General features: G+C 65.8%; 2 protein-coding genes across 2 annotated transcripts; one reads left to right on the forward strand and one right to left on the reverse strand.

Moving 5' to 3' along the window:
* Positions 1-809: 809 nt before the first annotated feature.
* Positions 810-8832, forward strand: ARL8A (ARF like GTPase 8A). The gene is made up of 7 exons (XM_084868596.1): positions 810-1084; positions 5516-5596; positions 5846-5919; positions 6278-6371; positions 6486-6553; positions 6770-6840; positions 7786-8832. The coding sequence occupies exons 1-7, from the start codon at positions 962-964 to the stop codon at positions 7833-7835; spliced, it is 561 nt and encodes a 186-aa protein (XP_084724722.1). The 5' UTR covers positions 810-961; the 3' UTR covers positions 7836-8832.
* Positions 8833-12169: 3337 nt separating this feature from the next.
* GPR37L1 (G protein-coupled receptor 37 like 1) lies at positions 12170-17040 on the reverse strand. Its single transcript, XM_084868586.1, has 2 exons — positions 16281-17040; positions 12170-13523 (listed from the first exon to the last, which is right to left on the reverse strand). Exons 1-2 carry the CDS (start codon positions 16878-16880, stop codon positions 12696-12698), a joined length of 1428 nt encoding a protein of 475 aa, XP_084724712.1. The 5' UTR covers positions 16881-17040; the 3' UTR covers positions 12170-12695.
* Between the last annotated feature and the right edge of the window lie 5493 nt (positions 17041-22533).

Consider the following 22533-nt stretch of genomic DNA (forward strand, 5'->3'; position numbering starts at 1 on the left):
ACCCAGGAGTTCAGGGTTGGATTCCTGGTCCGAGCACACGCCCGGGTGTGGGCTCCGTCCCCAGGGTGGGGTGTGCAGGAGGCAGCCGATTCATGGTTCTCTCTCATCATGGGCGTTTCTCTCTCTCTCTCTCCCCCCTTCTCCCTTCCTCTCAGAAATCAATAAAAAATATATATTTTTAAGAAAATACAAACATATTCATAAAAATAAAGAATTAGCTGAAACCGGTGTGGCTCAGTGGACAGAGCGTCGGCCTGAGGACTGAAGGGTCCCAGGTTCCATTCAGGTCAAGGGCATGGACCTTGGTTGCGGGCACATCCCCAGTGGGGGCCGTGCAGGAGGCAGCTGATCCATGATTCCCTCTCATCGATGTTTCTAACTAACCATCCTTCTCTCTTCCTCTCTGTAAAAAAATCAATAAAAAATATTTTTTAAATAAAAAAAATAAAGAATTAATCCCAACCCACTCCAGCTGTGTATGGCCTTCGGGGGGGTCCTGGGAAGGGGGTGAGCCGCCCTCTCCACCCAGACACGCCTTCCCGTTTTCCGGGGAGCGCACCCCCCCCCAGCTCCCCCATCCCTCCCCCCTCCCCATCACCCTTTGGGGAGGAACGGGGTGCCAGCCGGGCCAGGGGGACAAATGAAAACCAAATCCTCGCCGCCCCGCCCCGGTCCCGGCCCCGGCCCCGCCCCGCCCCGCCCAGTTCCGGGGAGCCAGGCGCGCGCGCTCGGGCGCGAGCAGCACGCGGCCCCGGCTCTCCGGCTCCGGCTCCGGGCGCGCGGGGGGCGGCGGCGGGCGGCGGCGGCGGCGGAGGAGGAGGAGGCGGCGGAGGGGGGGGAGGAGGAGGCGCCCAGGCCACACCCAGCGGCGAGGCGAGCCGATCGGGCCGGAGTCGCCCCGCGCCCAGCCCCGCGCGCCCAGCCCCGCGGAGAGCCCGGCGCCCCGCGCCCCGCGGACACCATGCTGGCTTTGTTCAGCAAGCTGCTGGACTGGTTCCGGGCGCTCTTCTGGAAGGAGGAGATGGAGCTCACGCTGGTCGGGCTGCAGTACTCGGGCAAGACCACCTTCGTCAACGTGATCGCGGTGCGCGGGGCCCCCCGGGGCGCGGGGCGGGGGGGCGCGGGGAGCGCGCGGGGCCGGGGCCGGGCCTGTCTGTCTCCACCCGCCGCGCCCCGGGCAGCCGGGTCCCCGCCTAACGGGCCGGGCCGGGCGCCTGGGGCCTACACAGCCCGTGGGGACCGGGCGGGAGCGCGCGCCCCGCTCTCCCTCCTCCCTCCCTCCCTCCCTTCTTCCCTCCCTTCTTCCCTCTCGGCCCGGCGGGGGCGGGGGACCGGCACAGGCCCGAGGGCGGTCAGGAGGCCGGAGGGGGATCCCCTGCCCGCCGCACCCGGCCCCTCCGCCCCCGCGCCAGGGGGCATGACTGGGCGAAAGCGCCAGGCACAGGGCGCGCCCAGCCCGCTGAGGGCGGAGGGTGGCTGACCCGAGGCCCCGGCGCCTGGGGAGGGGGCCTGGGCCCGCCACCAGCCCCACCCGGAGGCGCTAACCCCTTCTCGCCGGGAAAGGAAGGGGATCCCGGGACATGGAGGGCCAGGGGAGGTGTCCCGGGGTCGTGGAGGCCGCTGAGGCCCCCAGGCCCGCGCCAGACGCCTCCTCCTCCAGGGCCCCTCCCGGCTGGGCTGGCGGCCTCTGGGGGTCCGGGCGGGTGGCATCGCACCCGAAAGGGAGTTCGGAGGGCCCCGCCTGGCTCAGGAGTTGCAGGAGGAGGGGCCGGGGGCCGGAGATGACCTGGAGGGTCAGTGCCCGCCCAGGGGACGGGGAGACGGAGGCCCTGAGGGCGCCCCGGAGTCCAGCCCAGGCGGGTGCCGGGCGGGCGGGAAGGAGTTAAGGCTCGGTCTTGGAGAAAAAGGGGAAGGTGAGCTGGGGTGGGAACCAGGCTGCAGTCATGGCCGTGGCCTGCACGGCCGGCCGGCTGGATGGGGCTGGGCCGCCCCAGGGACCAGGGACCAGGCCCGGTCCCAGCTCCCAACCCGGGGATTCTTGGAATGGTGGGTTGGCCACAGACCAGGCCGGCAATGCTGAGAGAAGCGTGGCCGGTCAGCTGGGTGCCCCCTGCCCGGCAGGTGCCCCCGGAAGAGGCAATGCATCCGTCGCCTGAGGCCGGAGGGGCCCGGGGGAGGGCGGGAGGGACTGGGACCCTGTGGTCCCACTTCCGTCTGAGCACCCGCCTCCGTTCTCCAGCTCGGCTCTGCCCGTGACCTCTGGCCCCGCCTGTGTCTGGGTGGGGTCGCCCGGCCCACGGTGGGGGTTCGGCTCTCAGAGGTGCGGGCCCTCCTGTCTACCCAGGCTGTGTCAGACACCCGGGGGAGACGGGGCATGGACGGAGGCAGGGAGATCTGGGGTCCCTGGAGCAGGACTCGGGCCTCACCCCGATCCAGGCCAGCGTGGCGCGGCCTCTGGGCGTCTGCACCCCGGCGATGTCTGGGGGAGCAGGGGGTGCGGCCAAGAGGAGACCCAAGCTGCTGCCACCCTCATGACCAAGCCAGGTGCCCCCTGCGGTCTCTGGGGCGGTCTCGAAGCCGTGTTCCCAGACAGGGTTCCGGGGAACCCCAGGGGTTCCGTTTCCTGGTCTGGGGGTTCCCTCTAGGCCGGCATCCCATGCCCCCCCCCTTTGAATAGGGAACCTGTCCTTCCACGCACGCGCCCTAACCCCTAACGTGCAGGCCAGCGTCCCCTCAAAGGGGCTTCCCAGCCCGGCCCGTGTGGCTCCGTGGGTAGCGCGTCGGCCGGTGGCTGCAGGGTCCCGGTCCCATTCCTGGACAAGGACACGTCCCTTGGTTGCCGGCTGCATCCCTGGCCCTGGTTGGGGGCTCACACAGGAAGCCACCCATGGATGTCTCTCATACATTGATGTTTCTCTCTCTCTCTCTCTCTCTCTGTCTCCATCCCTCCCACTCGCTCTAAAAATCGATGCAAAAGTAACCCTGGGTGAGGACTGACCCATAAACAGAATGAATGCATGCATAAAGGGGCTCCCCGGGAAAAGGGGGGTTCCGGGGCCGGGGGTCACTCCAGGTCCTCAGGCCGTGGGCCCAGCAGGCACCCTGCCTGCCCCGTGCGTTCCCCCTGGAGAGCGAAGTCAGACCCGAGCCCCCCACCGGCTTCCTCCCTCTCCGTCCCCCGTGTGTGTGTGCGTGTGTGCGTGTGTGCGCGTGTGCGTGTGCGTACGTGTGTGTGTGCACCCTGCCTGCCCCGTGCGTTCCCCCTGGAGAGCGAAGTCAGACCCCAGCCCCGCTTCCTCCCTCTCCGTCCCCCGTGCGTGTGTGCGCGTGTGTGCGTGTGCGTGTGCGTACGTGTGTGTGTGCACCCTGCCTGCCCGTGCGTTCCCCTGGAGAGCGAAGTCAGACCCCAGCCCGCTTCCTCCCTCTCTGTCCCCCGTGCGTGTGTGCGTGTGGTGAGCGTGTGTGCATGTGTGTGAGCGCATGTGTGCACGTTTGTGCATTGTGTGTGTGCATGTGTGTGAGCATGTGTATGCGTGTGCGTGCGGGCATGTGCGTGTGTATGTTTGTGTGTGTGCACGCGCATGTGTGTTTGTGTGTGTGTGTGCGTGCACGCGCGCGAGCTGGAAAAAAATCTCGGACAACGCACCCGTGAACCTAAAACTCGTGGGGAAATGGGGTGCTGGAGCGCAGGGGTGTCTGCCTGGTGGGGAGGGAGAGGGCCGCCTCCAGTACTTCAAGGTGGGGTGCCCGGGAAGGCGGAGGAGGGCGGGGGAGTCCCGGGAAGATGGTGTCAGGCTCACAGAGAACTTGGGGAGCCTGCGGGCCGACCCCAAGGGGCTTCAAGGTGCAAGCGTTGGGCTAGCTGACTGGAGGGTCCCTGTGGTCCCCGACCCTGATGGGAACCTGAAATCTCAGGTAGCACCGGACCCTTTACCAGCTTTCTTCTTTCTTTCTTTCTTCCTTTCTTTCTCTCTCTCTCTTTTTTTTTTTAATGTATTTTATTGATTTTTTTACAGAGAGGAAGGGAGAGGGATAGAGAGTTAGGAACATCCATGAGAGAGGACATCCATCAGCTGCCTCCTGCACACCCCCCACTGGGGATGTACCGGCAACGAAGGTACATGCCCTTGACAGGCATCGAACCCGGGACCCTTCCGCCCGCAGGCCGACAAGCTATCTGCTGAGCCACACCGGTTAGTTAGGACTCTTTTATTTTATTTTATTTATTTTTTTCAATCCTCACCTGAGGATATTTTTCCGTTGATTTTTTAGGGAGAGTGGAAGGGAGAGGGGAAAACAGAGAGAAACATCGATGGGAGAGAAACACACCCGTGGGTTGCTTCCTGCAGGCGCCCCGACCAGGGCCGCGCCAGGGTGGAGCCTGCCACCGAGGTACGTGCCCTTGACCGGGATCGAACCCCTGGATGGGGGGACCCTTCGGTCCGCGGCAGGCCGGCGCTCTACCCACTGGGCCGCCCGGCCAGGGCCTCTGACCGGGCTCCCTCCTGTGCACACACACACACCCTCGCCTGGGATAAAGCTTGTGAGCCGGGCTCGGTGAGAGATGAGGGACCATGACCGATGCCCACACAGAGCCGTTGTGACCACGCACCGAAAAGCTACAAACTGTCTCATTGTCGGCGCCGGACAAAGGGCCGATTCACGGCGAGGTGGCGAGGGGTGGTGGCGCGAGACGCCGTCCCTCTGCGCCCAGCGGCGCGCGGCCTAACACTTAGGGGTGGTGTGTTTCCGGAACTTTCCCCCCCGAATGGTTCCGGGCCACGGGTGGACTCCGGTGAGGAGCTGGGGAGCTGAGAGACACCACCGGGGACAGGAGGTCCGCCTGGGGCTCCCCATTGGCGGGGTCACACCGGCACTGGCACCCATGGGCTCCTGACTCCCTGTGCCAGGCGGGGTTTTAATTTCATGGGAGCCTGTGGGTCCTCTAGCTTCTTACCATTGTTTTGTGTGTGTGTGTTTTTTTAAAAATATATTTTATTGATTTTTCACAGAGAGGAAGGGAGAGAGAGAGTTAGAAACATGGATGAGAGAGAAACATCCACCAGCTGCCCCCTGCTCACTCCCCACCGGGGATGTGCCCGCAACCAAGGTCCATGCCCTTGACCGGAATGGAACCCGGGACCTTTCAGTCTGCAGGCCGATGCTCTATCCACTGAGCCACACGGGTTAGGGCTTCTTACCATTAAATATATATTTCTTTATTAACTTCAGAGAGGAAGAGAGAGAGAGAGAGAGAGAGAGAGAGAGAGAGAGAGAGAGAGAAACATCAGTGATGAGAGAATCATGGGCCGGTGGCTTCCTGCACGCCCCACCCTGGGGCTGGAGCCGGCCACCCACAGGAGCCTGTGCCCCTGACGGGACTCAAACCGTGACCTCTGCCACCTGCAGGGGACGCTGGGAGGCCTCTGACCTCTCGCCGTCCCTCCCGCAGCCGGGGAGGCCCCTGGGGGTCCGGTCACTGCTCCCCCTTTTCCAACCCGACCTCTCCCCCCAGTCAGGACAGTTCAACGAGGACATGATCCCCACCGTGGGCTTCAACATGCGCAAGATCACCAAGGGCAACGTGACCATCAAGGTGGGCCGGGGCGGGGGGGAGCCCCAGGGCAGGGGGGGGCCTGAGGGGGGACCGGGGCGGATGGGGCGGGCAGGGGGGTGTGAGGGGGAGGGCTGGGGGGGTTAGCCCGGGGCAGGGGGGGCGTGAGGGGGTGGGCTGGGGGGGGTTAGCCTGGGGCAGGGGGGAGCCCAGGCAGGGGGAGGGGAGGAAGGGGGGTGGGGAGGGCCTGGCTGCCCCGCCGCTGCTGAGGCCGCCCCTCTTCTCGCCCAGCTCTGGGACATCGGGGGGCAGCCCCGCTTCCGGAGCATGTGGGAGCGCTACTGCCGCGGAGTGAGCGCCATCGTGTGAGTGCTGCCCGCCGCGGGGTCACGACCCCGGCTCCCGTCCCCCCGCACCCCCCCAGGGCCCAGGCTCGGGGGCCCAGGCTCAGGGCTGACCCCCGGGGCCCAGGCTCAGAGCTGACCCCCGGGGCCCAGGCTCAGAGCTGACCCCCGGGGTCCAGGCTCAGGGCTGACCCCCGGGGCCCAGGCTCAGAGGCCTGGAATGCCTGCAGGCCTCATGCCCATCAGCCCAGGAGACACTCCCGGGCCCCCGCCCGCCGGCCCCAGCCCACAGGCCCCAGGAGCCAGAGCTGCCCGGAGGGAGGCCCAGCCCCCGCCCGCCCTCTCACTGGGAAGTCACGGCCGGCCGCCCCTCCCCCAGGTACATGGTGGACGCCGCCGACCAGGAGAAGATCGAGGCCTCCAAGAACGAGCTGCACAACCTGCTGGACAAGCCCCAGCTGCAGGGGATCCCGGTCAGCGGCCCCGCGGGCCCCAGGGCGGCCGGGACATGGCGGGGCGGGGCGGGGGGGCGGAGAGCAGGCCGAGGGCAGCAGCCTGGACCTGGGCCTGTCCTCCCTCCCCTGTAGGTCTTAGTCCTGGGGAACAAGCGGGACCTCCCGGGAGCGCTGGATGAGAAGGAGCTGATTGAGAAAATGTGAGTCCGGGGCCCTCTCTCCCCAAACCCCGGCACCGGAGAGCCAGCGGGCGAGCTGCTGTTCTCAGGGATGGCCACCCGGGGGCAGCAGAGCCCACCGCCTGGGAGCCGCCCGGCCCAGAGCAGAACCCCATCCCAACGCCCCCCCCAAGCCCCCCTCTGCCTAAGGCCCATTCATCTCTGGTTCTCCTCCCCCCTCCCCCCTCTCCCTCCCAGGAATCTGTCTGCCATCCAGGACCGAGAGATCTGCTGTTACTCCATTTCCTGCAAAGAGAAGGACAACATTGGTGAGTGGGTTTGGGGGGGTGACAGGAGGGGGGGGGCAGGGAGGACGGGGGGCCCCCCAAACCCTCACTCCCACCCGAGAGCGCGGTGGCTCTCCTGGGGGTGGGGGTCAGGCAGTCGGAGGCCATATACTTTTTTTCTTTTTTAAAAAAATATATTGTATTGATTTTTTTTTTTTTTTTTTTACAGAGAGGAAGGGAGAGGGAGAGAGAGTTAGAAACGTCAATGAGAGAGAAGCATCCATCAGCTGCCTCCTGCACGCCCCCCAATGGAGATGTGCCCGCAACCAGGGTACATGCCCTTGACCGGAATTGAACCCGGGACCCTTCGGTCCGCAGGCCGGCGCTCTATCCACTGAGCCAAACTGGCTTCAGCATCTTTTTTTCTTTCTTTTTTAATATATTTTTTATTGATTTTCACAGAGGAAGAGAGAGGGATAGAGAGTTAGAAACATCAAAGAGAGAAACATCCATCAGCTGCCTCTTGCACACCCCCTACTGGGGATGTGCCCGCAACCAAGGTGCATGCCCTTGACCAGAATCGAACCCGGGACCCTTCAGTCCACAGGCCGGCGCTCTATCTACTGAGCCAAACCGGTTTCGGTTTATTGATTTTTTTTTTAGAGAGCGAGAGGGAGAGAGAGAAACATCGATGAGAGAGTGACATCATCAGTGAGCTGCCTCCTGCAGGCCCCTGGCTTCTGGGCACCTCGCCCGCCCTGTCCGCGGTCCGGAGCCTGGTCTCCCCCTGTCACACCCCAGACCCCCTCCTGCTCGGCTCTGAGCACCCGCCCCCCTGTCCCGGCCGGGGCTGTTCGCAGCTGATGGCTCTGGGCTTTGATGCCCTGAGGCTGGACCCTGTCTGCAGTCTGGGGGGCCCTGGGCCTGGTCACTGCCCCAGGGGGACACCCCGTCACCCCCTCTCCTCTCCTCCCCCCCACCCCCCAGACATCACCCTACAGTGGCTTATCCAGCACTCGAAGTCACGAAGGAGCTGAGATGGCGGCCCCCCCACCCTCGGACCAGGGACCCACCACCCAGACCTGAAGCCGAGCTCCCAACGCCCCCCCCGCGCCCCCCCAAAGCCCTCCCCCCCCACGGCGCCGGTGTGGGGAGGGGCCCTCGGGGACCCCAGAGTCCTGTTCTGCTGAGGTTTGAACTCCTGTTTTTATTGTAAAATAAATCGCTCCCCCTGGTCCCCTAACCTTCCCCTTACCCATCCGCCCCCTCCCCCCGGCCCTCCCCCACCTGCTTCCCCCTCTCAGCAGCCCCGGTCCAGCCCCCCCCGACCCCGACCCCGTCCCCCGACCCCGTCCCTGCCTCCTTCAACACTTCGGTTATCGTCCTGTGTGTACAGTATATATATGTATATATATTTTAATTTTTTAATTTAAGCAAAGACTAAAATCAACCATCCGATGCTGGGGGGAGGGGCAGGCAGGAGCGGGGAGGGGCGGGCGGCCTGGGGGGGGGGTCGCGGGCACGGGGGGCAGGTTCCAGCCTGGACACTGGCGGCCGCCCCACGCCCGGTGCCCGCGCCCGCATGTCCCACAGCCATGGAGCCCCCCCCCCGAGGCCCCCCTCGTGCCCCCCTGCCTCTGGGGGGGGGGCCGGCACAGCCAGCTGCCCGAGACCACCAGGCCCCGGGGCGGGGGCCCAGCACCCTGTGTCCCTGTGCCCTCCCAGGCCGCCCCCCTCCCTCGGGCACCCCGCGTCTGTCCTCCGTTTCTTGTTTGTTTGTTTGTTTTTATTTTTTACAGCGGTACCAGGAGGGCGCTCAGCATGGGGGCGGCTCCGGGTTCTGTGTGTGTGTGTTTATTTAATTTAATGAATTGTAAAGTGAGGGTCCTTTTTTTTATATTATATATATATACGTTCCAGCTCCTATTTTAACCTCCGTTTGGGACACGGTCCTTGTAACTGTACAATTTTTTTTTCTTTTTTCTTTTTGCCTCCTAACAAGAAACATGAATAAATTAGCCATTTTGTGCTGGGGGGGTGCGGTGTCCTCTGTTTTTCCCTCGCCCCACCCTTGCCCGCCGCCTCTGTGCTGGCGGCTGCCCAGTGGACCTCGGGGGTCTGTCTGAGGGGCCCCCGGGGGCCTGGGGCATCATGGGGAGGGGGTGGGGGGGCCCCTATGTCCTCACAGCCCGGCCGGGGCCTCCCCTGCAGCCTGGGCGGGTCCCCCCTCCCCTCCCCCCGTCCCCACGGCCCAGCTGCAGCCTGGGAGGGGAGGGGCGGGACCTCCCCCTGCTGCCCCCTCCAGCCTGTCCCCCCTCCTCCCCGCGTGCCCCTCCTGCTCGCCCAGCTCACCGGGATCCTGAGCCATCTTGACCCAGTTTCTCAGTGGCCCCACCTCCCCAGCCTCCTCCTCCTCCTCCTCCCTCCTCCTCACCTGCCCCACAGGCCTGCGGGCTCCCAGGGCCGGGCCTGAGCCTGAGCCGGCCCAGCTGCCCCCAGGTGCTGCCCGTGAGCTCAGGCCCCGGCCGCCCCACCCCCCACCCCCATCCTCCGCCCGCCGGTCCGTCCCCGGAGCCGCCCGGACGTGGTGGCTGGGCCCGTGGCCGGCAAACCGCGGCTCGGGAGCCACCGGCGGCTCAGGGCCCCGGAGGGCGGCTCTCCCCCAGACACCAGGGCCCGGGCGCGTCTGTGTGGAAGGCGTTCACGTTTGAACCATGTGGCTCTCCGGAGCCGTGTCCGAGGTGGTGCTGGGGGTGTTTGGCTCTGGGGACGGATGAGTTTGCAGACCGCGGGCCTGGGCGGATGCGCCCGCGGCCGGGAGCTCGGGCACAGCCGGGCAGAGTGTGGCAAACAGCTTTCTGGCCGTCCTCACAGCCCCCCCGTCCGGGCCCGGGGGGAGCGGGGAGCTGGGGTCCCCTCTCCAGCGACAGGCGCTGGCCTGGCCGGAGCGGGCGGGCTGTTTGGGGCTGCATCCTCCAGGGGGGGCGCTTTGGGGGGCCGGGGGGGTCTTCGGGGGGCCTGGGGGGCGCTTTGGGGGGCCGGGGGGGGTGGAGCTGGACATCCAGCTGGGCCTGCCCTCGCAGGTGCCCGATGGCCCCCCGGCGGGAACTGGAGGGGGGACAGACCTGCACCCGTGTCGCTGGCCCCGTGTCCAGGGCCCAGGCCCGGGGTTACCCCCCACCCCCTGCCCCTGCCCCGTGCTCCCCCTGTTCTCCTCCTGTTCTCCCCCCCCCCCGACTCCGATGGCAAAGCTGAGCCGAGACCTCCAGCGACGGGTCCCGCTGACCGAAGTGGGGCCATGCCCCCCAAGTGCCCGGCCCCCCGCCCACCTGCTCTGGGGGATCCACGGATCCACGCCCTCCCGCCCGGCCCCGGTCTGGGGGTGCCCTCCGCCCGGCCCCGGTCTGGGGGTGCCCTCCCCCTGGCCCCGGGTCTGGGGGTGCCCTCCCGCCCGGCCTGGGTCTGGGGGTGCCCTCCTGGCCTCCGCCCCGGTCTGGGGGTACCCTCCCGCCTGGCCCCTGTCTGGGGGTGCCCTCCCGCCCGGCCCCGGTCTGGGGGTGCCCTCCTGGCCTCCGCCCTGGGGAGCGGGTGCCAGCGTCAGCTCACGCCGCCACCCACCCCGCGGCCCAGCCGGGGACCCCGGAGCCACAAAGGCCCATTGTACCCGCCGCCGGCGGGGGGGGAGGGCGGGGGACACAGGGCACTGCCCGTTCCCAAGGCCCCGCGGCCGCTGGCTGCTCTGCGGGCCTCGCGCTGGCAGGCGGGGCAGAGGCTGGGCACAGCCTCGGGTGCCCCCCCCGGCTCCCCTCCACTCAGCCCGGAGCTGGCCAAGCCCCAGGGAGAGAGGCCCCCAAACAGGATGCGGAGGGGCCCCCCCACTCCATCCTCAGCTCTGCCCAGATCCCCCTTCACCTCGGTTCACCCCGAACCCCTCCTCCCTCGGGGGGGGGGCATCCGGGACGGGGAGGGGTGTGGAGGAAGTGCAGGCCTGCCATCCGCCCCCCGTCCAATCCCCGCCCCCCCCCCCAAACCTTCGTTCTCCACAGACAAAGCCGGGCCGCCATCGCCGCGGCAACAGGTCCTCGGAGGGATGGGTGGGTCACCTAGCAACGGCCTCCCTTCCTCCCGGGGCGGCTCAGGGCCCGGCGGCTCAGGGCCCGGGGGCGGGTGCCAGGATGGAGGGAGAACAAGGCGGCTCAGATCCCGGCGGGGGAGGGGGAGGGGAGGTTTGGGGACAGGGCGGGCCCAGGAGAAGGCGACCGGGGCCGGGCAGCCCTGCCACCTCCCCACGGCCCCCCGGGGCCCTCGGAGCCCCCAGGCCGGCGCTCTGGGGGGCCCGGCGGGCGGACCTGCCGGCAGGTCTGTGGTTCTGACCCCGGGCCCCGCGTGGGCCTGGCGGGGCTGACGGTCCCCGGTGAGGTCCCCGTGCCAACGCTCTGGGCCCACATGGGCCCGGCCGCCGAGGAGGGGATGCCCAGGGCCGGACCAGCAGGGAGAGCTGGGGGGGCGGGGGAGGGGGCAGGGGGTGGAGCCAGGGCGGAGGGGGGTGGGGGCAGGCCGGGGAAGGCAGCTGCAGGCCCTCGTCCTGAGTAACAAGAGGAGCCTCAGAAGCGGCGGCTGGAAGCCCGGGTCCGGGTCCGGGGGTGGGGGGTGCCCCTCGAATGGGGCTTTGTGGAGAGGGGAGCGTGGTGGGGGGTTCGGGGGGCTCTGCTAGCTGGCAGCCCTCAGACTCCCCAGGGTCCCTGGCTGAGCACCCTCCATCCTCCTGCCCCTCTGAAGCCCTCAGCCCGGCCGGCGTGGCTCAGGGGCGGAGCGCCAGCCTGTGAACCAGGAGGTCAGGGTTCGATTCCCGGTCAGGGCACAGGCCCGGGTGGCAGGCTCCATGCCCAGTGGGGGGCGTGCAGAAGGCAGCCAATCTGTGGTTCTCTCTCATCGCTGATGTTTATCTCTCTCTCTCTCTCCCTCCCTCTCAATAAAAATGCATTTAAGCCTTAACCGATGGTGCGGCTCAGTGGATAGAGCATCAGTTTGCAGACTGAAGGGTCCCGGGTTCGATTCCGGTTCAGGGCAAGTGCCTTGGTGGTGGGCACATCCCCAGTGGGGGGGCGTGCAGGAGGCAGCTGATCGATGTTTCTCATCAGTGTTTCTAACTCTCTAACCCTCTCCCTTCCACTTTGTAAAAAATCAAAAAAAATATATTTTTTAAAAAAAACACATTTAAAATAAATGAGTAAAACAAAGCCCCGTCAAGCCACAGGTGGCCAGGAGTTCCCCCTGGGCACTGCCCGCCCCGAGGGGGGGGTAGGGGGGCAGTCTGGGGCGCCCCGATCACCCCCAGGACAGGCGGAAGGAAGTGCAGTGGGCACAGGGCTAGTTCTACCTACTTTATTGTGTTTTAAGAAAGACCTCCTACGGGGGAGCCCCTACCGAGGGGGTGGGCACGGAGGAGGAGGAGGAGGAGGAGGAGGAGGAGGAGGAGGAGGAGGAGGGAGGGAGGGAAGAGAAGCTTCCGGAAGAAGACACGGTGCCAGGAGGAGGGAGGGTCCAGGCTGGGGCGAATCCGGTCCAGAGAAGAGCCACATCCGTCGGGCTGGTCCCCCAAGAGCCCCCCGATTCCGGGATGGGGGGCTCGGGGAGGGCACCCGGGGGGCTGGGACCGGCGGAACTGGGGGCTCCCGGCAGGCGGGACGGGGCGTCTGGGGCTGTGTCTAAGGCTCTACAAGCATCCGGCCGCCCCCGGCCTCCGGGTCAGGAAGGCCCTGCGCGGGGAGGGGCCCGGACGTGACCGGAACCTTCCAGGCCAGACCCCCCCGGCCCCTCCGGAGACCGAGCGGGCCGGGCGGTCCCAGCCAGCGCCGCGGGGACGGCCACACGGCAGGCCTCCCCGGGGGCCGGCCTCAGCAGGGCGTGCCCAGCGGCAGCAGCCCCGGCGACCCCCGGGGCTTGTGGAAGTAGACGGAGGGCGCCATCTCGGTCTTGAGCTTGGCGTCGGTGGGGCCGGGGGCGGCCGGGGCGGCCGGGGGGCCCCCGCAGGCCTCGCAGCAGCAGCAGCAGCAGTCCCGGAAGGCCAGGCCCAGCGGCCGCGACACGCACAGCAGCAGCACTGGCGTGAGCGCCGCCTGGAAGAAGGCGGAGAACTGGGCCACCAGGCCCAGCAGCCGCAGCGTCGCGCGGCTCAGCTCAGCCGCCAGGTAGGCGCCCACCAGGCCGCACAGGTGCTGGGGCAGCGTGCACAGCGCGAAGACGGCCGTCAGCCCCACCAGCGTGGCGTTGGGCCGGCCCTCGCCCTGCCCGTGCTTGCCGGCCGCGGGGCACGCTGGCCTGCGCCCGCCAGGAGGGGCGCCCCGCACGCGCCAGGTGACCAGCTGGCAGGTGACGGTGAACAGGACGGGCAGGCAGAAGTAGCAGCCGAAGGACCACCAGGTGCGGGCGTGCTGGTAGGTGAGGACGAGCGAGTAGAGGGACTCGGGCAGGCCGGCCGAGGGGCGCATGGCGCAGGTGTCCGCGGGGCCGGGCTCGGGGCCCGGCTCGGGCACCAGCTGCCACAGCAGCAGCTCGGGCACCGCCAGCGTCATGGCGCCCACCCAGATGACGGCCAGCTTGGCCAGGATGGAGCGGCAGCCCTCGGCGGCCGGGCGCCCCGCGGGCAGCGTGCTGGTGGCCACGTGGAAGCGGTCGATGCCGAGGGCGCAGAGGCTGAAGGTCATGACGCCCAGGGAGGAGACCTGGGCAGGGGAGACGGGGGAGGAGCCACGGTCAGGGGGGCAGCAAGCCCCGCCCACAGTGTGCACGGAGGAGCATTATGGGTGTTTTTTTTTTTGTTCATCCCCCCGCCCCCCCGAGGATATATATATATATATTTTTTTTAATTTATATTTTATTGATTTTATTTTTAAAAAAAATATATTTTATTGATTTTGTACAGAGAGGAAGGGAGAGAGACAGAGAGCTAGAAGCATCGACGGGAGAGAGTCATCGATCAGCTGCCTCCTGCACACCCCCCACCGGGGATATGCCCGCAACCAAGGTGCGTGCCCTTGACCGGAGTCGAACCCGGGACCCCCCAGTCCCCAAGCTGACGCTCTATCCATGGAGCCAAACGGGCCTCGGCTATATTTTATTATTGATTTTAGAGAGGAAGGGAGAGGGAGAAACATCAATGGTGAGAATCACTGATCAGCTGCGCCCTGCACACCCCCTACTGGGCATCGAGCCTGCAAGCCAGGCCCGTGCCCTCGGCTGGAATCGAACCCGGGACCTTTCAGTCCGCAGGCCGACGCTCTATCCACTGAGCCACACCAGCGAGGGCCCGAGGCCATTTCTGCATTGGTGTTTTAGAGAAAGTGGAAGAGAGACAGAGAGAAACATCGATGGGGGAGAAACACATCGATGGGCTGCCTCCTGCACACGCCCCCACCAGGAGGAGCCTGCAGCCCAGGTCCGTGCCCTTGACGGGAATCGAACCTGGGACCCCTCGGTCCGCAGGCCCACGCTCTGCCCACTGAGCCACACCGTTTCCGTGGTCTGGGTTCCGCCCCCGTCAGGTGCAAACGCACGGATGGTCTCAGGGGACACGCCCCGCACACGCTCACACACACACACACACACACACACACACACACACGCTCACACACACACACACACACACACACACACACACGCTCACCCTGGCCCCGTCCGGAGCAGCCGGGCCCGGCCCCGTGGGGTCTGGGATGCGCCCACCCTCCCCTGAGCCGACGGGAAAGCCGCCTGGGAGCCAGGAGGAAGCCACCGGGGCCCCCACCAACAGAGGGCGAGACCACACAGGACCACGCCCCGCGTCCCTCCGCTCGGGGACACAGCCCCCCACTTAGTTTGGCCGCCGGCCGACCCCCCGCAGGGCGGCCGAGGGCTGGGCAGGCCACCGGCTCTCCCCTCCCTCCCCCCATCCACCCCTCACCAGTGTGGCTCAGTGGGTAGAGCGCCGGCCTGCGGACGGAAGGGTCCCGGGTTCGATTCCGGCCAAGGGCACATGCCTAGGTTTCGGGTTTGATCCCCATTAGGGGACGTGCAGGAGGCAGCCAATCAGTGATTCTCTCTCATCACTGATGCTTTTATCTCTCTCTCTCTCTCCCTCTCCCTTCCTCTCTGAAATCAATAAAGATATATTAGCCGTCACAGGTGTGGCTGGGTGGATTAGGAACAGTCGGCCTGCGGACTGAAAGGTCCCAGGTTCGATTCCGGTCAAGGGCATGGACCTTGGTTGCGGGCACATCCCCAGGTGGGGGGCGTGCAGGAGGCAGCTGGCCCATGTTTCTCTCTGGTCGATCTTTCTAGCTCTCTATCCCTTTCTCCCATTCTCTGTAAAAAATAAATAATATATGTATATATATTCAAATTTTTTTAAATCAATAAAATATATTTTAAAATGTGTTTAAAAAAATAAAAATAAAAATAAAATAAAAAGAGTCATTCCTGAGACAATTCCCCCACACACACACCTTTGAACTTGGTTGCAGACTTCACCTACCAACCTTCCTACGAGGAGGGCTGGAGGGTGAGCCCTGCCCTCCGGGAGGGGAGGAGGTGGCTTGGAGAAGGCCGGGGGCCAGAGGGTGGGTCAGGGTGGGTCTCCGCATATCAGTCCCCCTCCCCAGGCCACTTCCCGGGGGAAAACACCACCATCTATCGGATTCCTCTCATTCTAAGCCCTTTATCTTAAGCACCACTTCGTCCTCCGAGAATTCATTCAGCCCTGGCTGGTGCTGGTTCATGGTTAGAGCCTGGGGGGGGGGGGGGCGTGCACCCAAAGGTCTTGGGTTTGATTCCCAGGAAGGACCCCTGCGTCCCTGGGTCTCAGGTTCGGTCCTCGGGCTCGGTCGGGGCTCCTGGCGGGGAGGCAACACACCAATCCATGAGTCTCTCTCCCATCCACGTTTCTCTCTCTCTCCCCATCCCTTCCACTGTCTCTGAACGGCAACGGGTGCCGAAACCAGTGTGGCTCAGTGGAAGGGTCCCGGGTTCGATTCCGGTCAAGGGCATGGACCTTGGTAGCGGGCACATATCCCCAGTGGGGGGCGTGCAGGAGGCAGCTGGTCGATGTTTCTCTCTCATTGGTGTTTCTACCTCTTTCTCACTTCCTCTCAGTTAAAAAATAAAATAAAAGCAGAAACCGGTTTGGCTCAGTGGATAGAGCGTCGGCCTGCGGACGGAAGGGTCCCGGGTTCGATTCCGGTCAAGGGCATGGACCTTGGTTGCGGACACATCCCCAGTGGGGGGTGTGCAGGAGGCAGCTGATCGATGACTCTCTCTCATCGATGCTTCTAACCTTCTATCCCTCTCCCTTCCTCTCTGTACAAAATCAATAAAATATATTTAAAAAAATTAAATTAAATTAAAAACAAAGGACTGTGCTCAGGCCCCGGGTGACGGGGTCGCGGAGTCGCAGGTCGTGCGCCCACCCCTCCCGCGCCCGGTGGGCCCCCCCACACACACACACTCACCTCCAGGAAGGGCACCGCCCGGCAGGATGTGTCCCCCAGCAGCCGCCGCTGGGCCAGCGCGTGGAAGACCACCACGGGCAGGCAGAGCACCAGCACCAGGAAGTCCCAGAGGGCCAGGCTGGCCAGGATGGCGTACCAGGCGCTCTGCAGCTGGTAGCTGTGGCCCACCACGCACAGCACCGCCAGGCTGGCCACCACGCCCACGGCGAACAGCGCCAGGGCCAGCAGCAGCACCGCGTAGGCCCCGTACGACCGCTCCGTCACCGGGTACAGCGGGTTCCGCATCTGCAGCCGCCGCCCAGGCACCCCGGTGGGCGGGCCCCCCGGGCGGGGGCTGGGGGCCGCCCGGGGCGCGGTGGGCTGCGGGCCGGCGGGCGGGCGGAGGGGCCGGGGGAACTCGGCCCAGGCCTCCTCGGGCACGTATGTCTGCACCCCCCGGGCCTCCTCGTCCTCCGTGCCCCTCCGGGGCCGGCTCCTGGGGTCCGGGGCCCCGGCCGGGAGCCCCCCGGGGGGCAGAGGGGGGTCCCCGGGGCCGCCGCTCGGCCCCGCCGCCGCCGACGCCACCGCGAGGGAGATGGCCAGCGGCCACAGCCACCGCATGGCGGACGGCGAGAGGCAGCTGTGCCGGGAGAGCCGGTGCGGGCAGGGGCCCCGGTGCCCGAGGACCGGAGGGAGGCGGCTGGCCGCTCGGTCCGCCCCCGGGAGGCGTCTGGCACGGCCGCCCTCTCTCCCCAGTGGCCCCCGGCCGCTCCCCCCGGCCTCCCCGCCCCTCTGGCCGGCCGCGGGCTGGGCAGGGCCCTCTGCTGGACACAGAGCTCCCTCTGCTGCCCCGCAGGACACGCCTCCTCAGCGTGGCCGCCCCGCAGCCCCCGGGGGCCGCCCGCTCCGGCCACTGGAGCCAGAAGGGACCTGGGTCCCACGGGGAGCGGGGGCGGGACCGGGGCTGGGACCCCGTCCGTCCGCAGACCGGCTGAGGCAGCCCCCGTGCCTGCCGCTGTCATGCCCTGAGCACACAGCCCGCCCCTGGGCGCCCAGCTGGCATCCCGGCTCCCCTCGCAGCAGCCCGGGGGGCAGGGGGAGAGGGACAGCAGGGCCAGGGTTCGGGTCAGAGACCCCGCGGCTGCAGAGCAAGGCGAGGGCCTGGCCCACGTCCAGAGCCCCGTCCCTGACGCCGTGATCCAGGGGCACCAGCCTGTCGGCCCCCGGCCGCACCAATGCCCCCGGAAAGCAACGGCCGTCAAACACCTCGCCTGGCCCGGCCAGCGTGGCTCAGTGGGTAGAGCGGTGGCCTGCGGACGGAAGAGTCCCAGGCTCCATTCTGGTCCAGGGCACACGCCCAGGTTGCAGGCTCGATTCCCCCCCCCCCTCCAGCAGGGGGCGCACAAGAGGCAGCTGATCAATGATTCTCTTCACAGATGTTTTTTTCTATTCCTCTGTTTCCCTTCCTCTCTGAAATCAATTTTAAAAAAATGATGAGAGAACCAAATATGTATATTTGGTTCTCTCATCATTGAGGTTTCCGTCTCTCTCTTCCTTCTCCCTTCCTCTCTAAAATCAATTAAAAAAAAAATTTTTTTTTTAAGTGGAAACAGCCGAAACCAATTTGGCTCAGTGGATGGAGCGTCGGCCTGCGGACTGAAGGGTCCCGGGTTCGATTCCGGTCCAGGGCATGCGCCTTGGTTGCGGGCACATCCCCAGTGGGGGGCGTGCAGGAGGCAGCTGACGGATGTTTCTCTCTCATCGATGTTTCTCTCTCTCCATCTCCCTTCCCCTCTGAAATAAAATTAATAAATAAATAAATAAATAAAATTTTAAAGTGGAGTCCGGGCCGGAGAGGAATAGAGCCGCAGCCGGCACAGACCCTGGGGCCGCAGCCGGGCATGTGCCCGAGGGGTGGACCTGGGCCCAGGCCGAGCCCCTCTGCTCCTCCTTTGCTCTCATCGCTGAGCCCCAGTCACCCCTCGTTGCCCGGGGTGGGGGTTGGGGGGGGGGGTGCTGGGTGAACTCTGACCCCTGAGCGGGCTCCCTCGGGTCTGTGGGGACGGCTGGACCGGCAGCGGCCACTAGGGGGAGGCAGATGTCCAGTAACCAGGGCCTCGCTCTCCATCATCACCTCCCCCTGGCCCACCCCCAGGCCCCTGCACCCCAACACCAAGGGCCAGGGGATGTGCCTCCATCCCTCACCACCCCAAGGGCGCCCCACATGCCCCCCCCCCCGGCTCTGCTCCTGTCCCAGAGGCTGCTGCCAGGACCACCCCTCCCCGCAGGCCAGGGCAGGCCGGTCCCTGGTCCGAGGCCGGCGGGAGGCAGGACTCCTGGCCGCGGGAATGTCTGTGGGATCCCAGGATTCCCCATCCCCCTCCCTCGGGGTTCCCCAAGGCCGGGACCAAAAGGGTACGGGGTGGGCCGGGACGGGCTGGGCCGGGGTGGGACAGAGGCCGGGGCTGCCCCGGGACCCGGATGAGAGTGGCCTGGGAGGCAGGCTCTGGGCCGGGGGGCTGGTGTGTTTGTAGGAAAAACGTTGTCAGGCACCCGGCACGGATCGAGGCCCAGGAGCCCGTGTCCCTCTGATGTTTGCACCCCTCGGCGGACGGGGAGCTCACTACCACCGAGGGCGCCCCCTCTGGGCCGGGACCTGGCCCTGGAGCCGGGAGCCGGGGCTGGGACGGCCCGGAGGGAGGTGGGGGCGTGCCAGGGTCCTGCCCCCCAGCCCCCACCCCCACCCTCGGGTGCTGCTGCCCCCCCTGGCAGCCGCTGGGACAGCGGATCACTCATTGCTGGTGCCCCGTGCCCTGACCCAGGGCTAGCTCAGCACAGAGGAATGCTGGGAGGGGGGGCGGGAAAGCCGGGCGGGCGAGGGTTAACCCTTCCCGGGCGGAGGGCGGCGCGGGCACCAGGCGAGGCGGCCACCGCCTTCTCTCCGGGCCCCTGCAGCCACGAGGGGCACGCTGGTCCCCGCCCCCCTCGGGCTGTCAGTCCTCCCTGGTCCCCGCCCCCCTCGGGCTGTCAGTCCTCCCTGGTCCCGCCCCCCTCGGGCTGTCAGTCCTCCCTGGTCCCCACCCCCCTCGGGCTGTCAGTCCTCCCTGGTCCCCGCCCCCCTCGGGCTGTCAGTCCTCCCTGGTCCCCGCCCCCATCGGGCTGTCAGTCCTCCCTGGTCCCCACCCCCCTCGGGCTGTCAGTCCTCCCTGGTCCCCGCCCCCCTCGGGCTGTCAGTCCTCCCTGGTCCCCGCCCCCATGGGGCTGTCAGTCCTCCCTGGTCCCCGCCCCCCTCGGGCTGTCAGTCCTCCCTGGTCCCCGCCCCCCTCGGGCTGTGAGTCCTCCCTGGTCCCCGCCCCCCTCGGGCTGTCAGTCCTCCCTGGTCCCCGCCCCCCTCGGGCTGTCAGTCCTCCCTGGGCCCCGCCCCCCTCGGGCTGTCAGTCCTCCCTGGTCCCCACCCCCCTCCGGCTGTCAGTCCTCCCTGGTCCCCGCCCCCATCGGGCTGTCAGTCCTCCCTGGTCCCCGCCCCCATGGGGCTGTCAGTCCTCCCTGGGCCCCGCCCCCCTCGGGCTGTCAGTCCTCCCTGGTCCCCGCCCCCATGGGGCTGTCAGTCCTCCCTGGTCCCCGCCCCCATGGGGCTGTGAGTCCTCCCTGGTCCCGCCCCCATCGGGCTGTCAGTCCTCCCTGGTCCCCGCCCCCCTCGGGCTGTGAGTCCTCCCTGGTCCCCGCCCCCCCTCGGGCTGTGAGTCCCCCCCTGGTCCCGCCCCCCTCGGGCTGTGAGTCCCCCCCTGGTCCCCGCCCCCCTCGGGCTGTCAGTCCCCCCTGGTCCCCGCCCCCATCGGGCTGTGAGTCCCCCCTGGTCCCCGCCAGGCATCCAGCTCACAGCTCACAGCCCGGCCGGCGTGGCTCAGCGTCGACCTGGGAGCCAGGAGGTCAGGGTTCGATTCCCGGTCAAGGGCACAGGTCCGGGTGGCGGGCCCCGTCCCCAGTGGGGGGCGTGCAGGAGGCAGCCGGTCCATGATTCCCTCTCATCCTGGATGATGTTTCTACCCCTTCCTCTCTGAAATCAATAAAAAATAAAAATATATATCTATATTATTATTATTTTGTAAAGAATTCACACACATCTCCTCCTCTCCCAGCTGTGTGGCTGTGGGCGGGTCCCTGGGTCACTGGCCTGCCTGACCCCAGAGCTCAGGAGGGCGAGCTAAGTCAGTCCCACAGGCCGGGGGTTGGGGTGGGGGGGCGTTCTGAGCGGCTGGACACCCCGAGGCAGTGCAGACCCCCCAGGGGTGTGCGCATGGTGGGGCCCCTCCTCCCTCCTCACAGGGGGAGGCAATACTTGGAGGGTCCCTGTGCTCAGGAGGGAGGTGGGCAGAGCCGAAACTGGTGTGGCTCAGTGGATAGAGCGCCAGACTGCGGACAGAAGGGTCCCGGGTTCGATTCTGGTCAAGGGCATGGTCCTTGGCTGCAGGCACATCCCCGGTGGGGGGTGTGCAGGAGGCAGCTGATGGACGTTTCTCTCTCATCGATGTTTCTAGCTCTCTCTCCCTCTCCCTTCCTCTCTGTAAAAAAAAAAATCAATAAAATATATATATATTTTAAAAAGTATTAAAGGAAGAAGAATTGCAAGTGAAAAATCAAACAACAAATCAAAAAAGCGGACCTTAATTCATATGCCATATACCATTACATCTAAATAATAATAACAATAAAATAAATAAAGTAAAAAAATATATATTTAAAAAATTATAAAACATAATATATGTACACAGATAATAATTTAATAAAAAATGTAAAAAAAATAATAATAATAATAATTTTTAAAAAAGGAGGCAGGCAGAGGGCCCCGAGCGGACGCCCTGGACCTCAGACCCCACGGTGTCCGTCCCTCTCCGGTCAGGTCCCACCTCCGTCCACCCCGTCCTCTCCCGGCTGCCGGACGGGGCCGGGCCGGGCCGGGCGGACGGGGCAGAGGCCGGGGTGTGATGTCAGGGCCACACCCCGGGGGCGGAGGCGGAATTTCCCAGAGGCATCGGAGCTAAAGATAGCTGCCCTCGGGGCCCCGCCCCTGCTGGTTCCTTGGAACTGGCCGGGTCACCGGGCGCTGGCCCTGGGGGAGGGGCAGGGGTTCTGGCCCGGAGAGGCCTGCCCCCTGGCCTCCTGCCTGCCTGCAGGGCCCGCTGGGTGCTTGCTCCGAAGCTGCTCTAGGAGTGTCCAGGCTGTCCAGCCCCTGGCCGAGTGCATGCACCGGTTGGCACAGCCGTTGCATCTGCAGGGCTGGGCGGGGAGGGCTGGGCGGGCGGGTGGGTCCAGTGAGGCCGGGCCTCGGGGCTCCGTACGGCTCCGTGGTTGATCATCGACCTAGAATCCAGGAGGTCACGGTCAGGGCACAGGCCTGGGCGGCAGGCCCCATCCCCAGCAGGAGGCAGCCGACCCATGATCCTCTCTCATCTCATCACAGATGTTTCTCTCTCTCCCTCTCCCTTCCTGTGTGACATCAGTGAAACACAGCTTTTATAAAAAAAATAAAGTAGGGAAATAATATCCGCCCTCACTGGTGTGGCTCAGTGGATAGAAGGTCGGCCTGCGGACGGAAGGGTCCCGGGTTCGATGCCGGTCAAGGGCATGTGCCTTGGTTGCGGGCATGTACCTTGGGGCCGTGCAGGAGGCAGCTGATGGATGTTTCTCTTCTCATCGATGTTTCTGACTCTCTCCCCCTCTCCCTTCTTCTCTGTACAAAATTAATAAAAATATATTTTTAAAATGTACCATTAAAAATATATATATATATTTTATTGATTTTTTACAGAGAGGAAGGGAGAGAGATAGAGAGCTAGAAACATCGATGAGAGAGAGACATCGGCTGAGCTGCCTCTTGCACACCCTCTACCGGGGATGTGCCTGCAACCAAGGTACCTGCCCTTGACCAGCATCAAACCCGGGACCCTTCAGTCTGCAGACCGAAGCTCTATCCACTGAGCCACACCGGTCTCGGCTCTTTTGCCCATTTCTGACCCAAGTGGGGGAGGAGGTGGCAGTGGCCAAGGCCAAAAGGCAAACCCGTGTCTGTGCATGTGTGTGCGTGTATGTGCGTGTGCGTGTGTGTCTGTGCGTGTCCGTGCGTGTGTGTCTGTGTCCACGCAGCCCGGGGAGACCAGTGCCCCTCCCCATGGGGAGGGGTCCGGAGCCGGGCACCTGGGCGAAGGGGAGTGTTGGCTTCTCTCTGGGACGGCCGGGCAGGCCAGGCTGGCGGGTGCGGCCAGCAGGGGCCGCC

This window comes from Pipistrellus hanaki, assembly GCF_964339955.1.
Source record: "Pipistrellus hanaki genome assembly, chromosome: 20".
NCBI lineage: Eukaryota > Metazoa > Chordata > Mammalia > Chiroptera > Vespertilionidae > Pipistrellus > Pipistrellus hanaki.

Bases quoted from the DNA above. Each gene is read 5' to 3' on its own strand.
- ARL8A (XM_084868596.1), top strand. From the start codon at position 962: ATGCTGGCTTTGTTCAGCAAGCTGCTGGACTGGTTCCGGGCGCTCTTC. The intron at 5,597-5,845 runs GTGGGCCGGGGC...CTTCTCGCCCAG, and splicing joins AGGGCAACGTGACCATCAAG to CTCTGGGACATCGGGGGGCA. The intron at 6,372-6,485 runs GTCAGCGGCCCC...CCTCCCCTGTAG, and splicing joins CCCAGCTGCAGGGGATCCCG to GTCTTAGTCCTGGGGAACAA.
- GPR37L1 (XM_084868586.1), bottom strand. From the start codon at position 16,880: ATGCGGTGGCTGTGGCCGCTGGCCATCTCCCTCGCGGTGGCGTCGGCG. The intron at 13,524-16,280 runs GTGAGTGTGTGT...TCCCCTGCCCAG, and splicing joins GGGCGGTGCCCTTCCTGGAG to GTCTCCTCCCTGGGCGTCAT.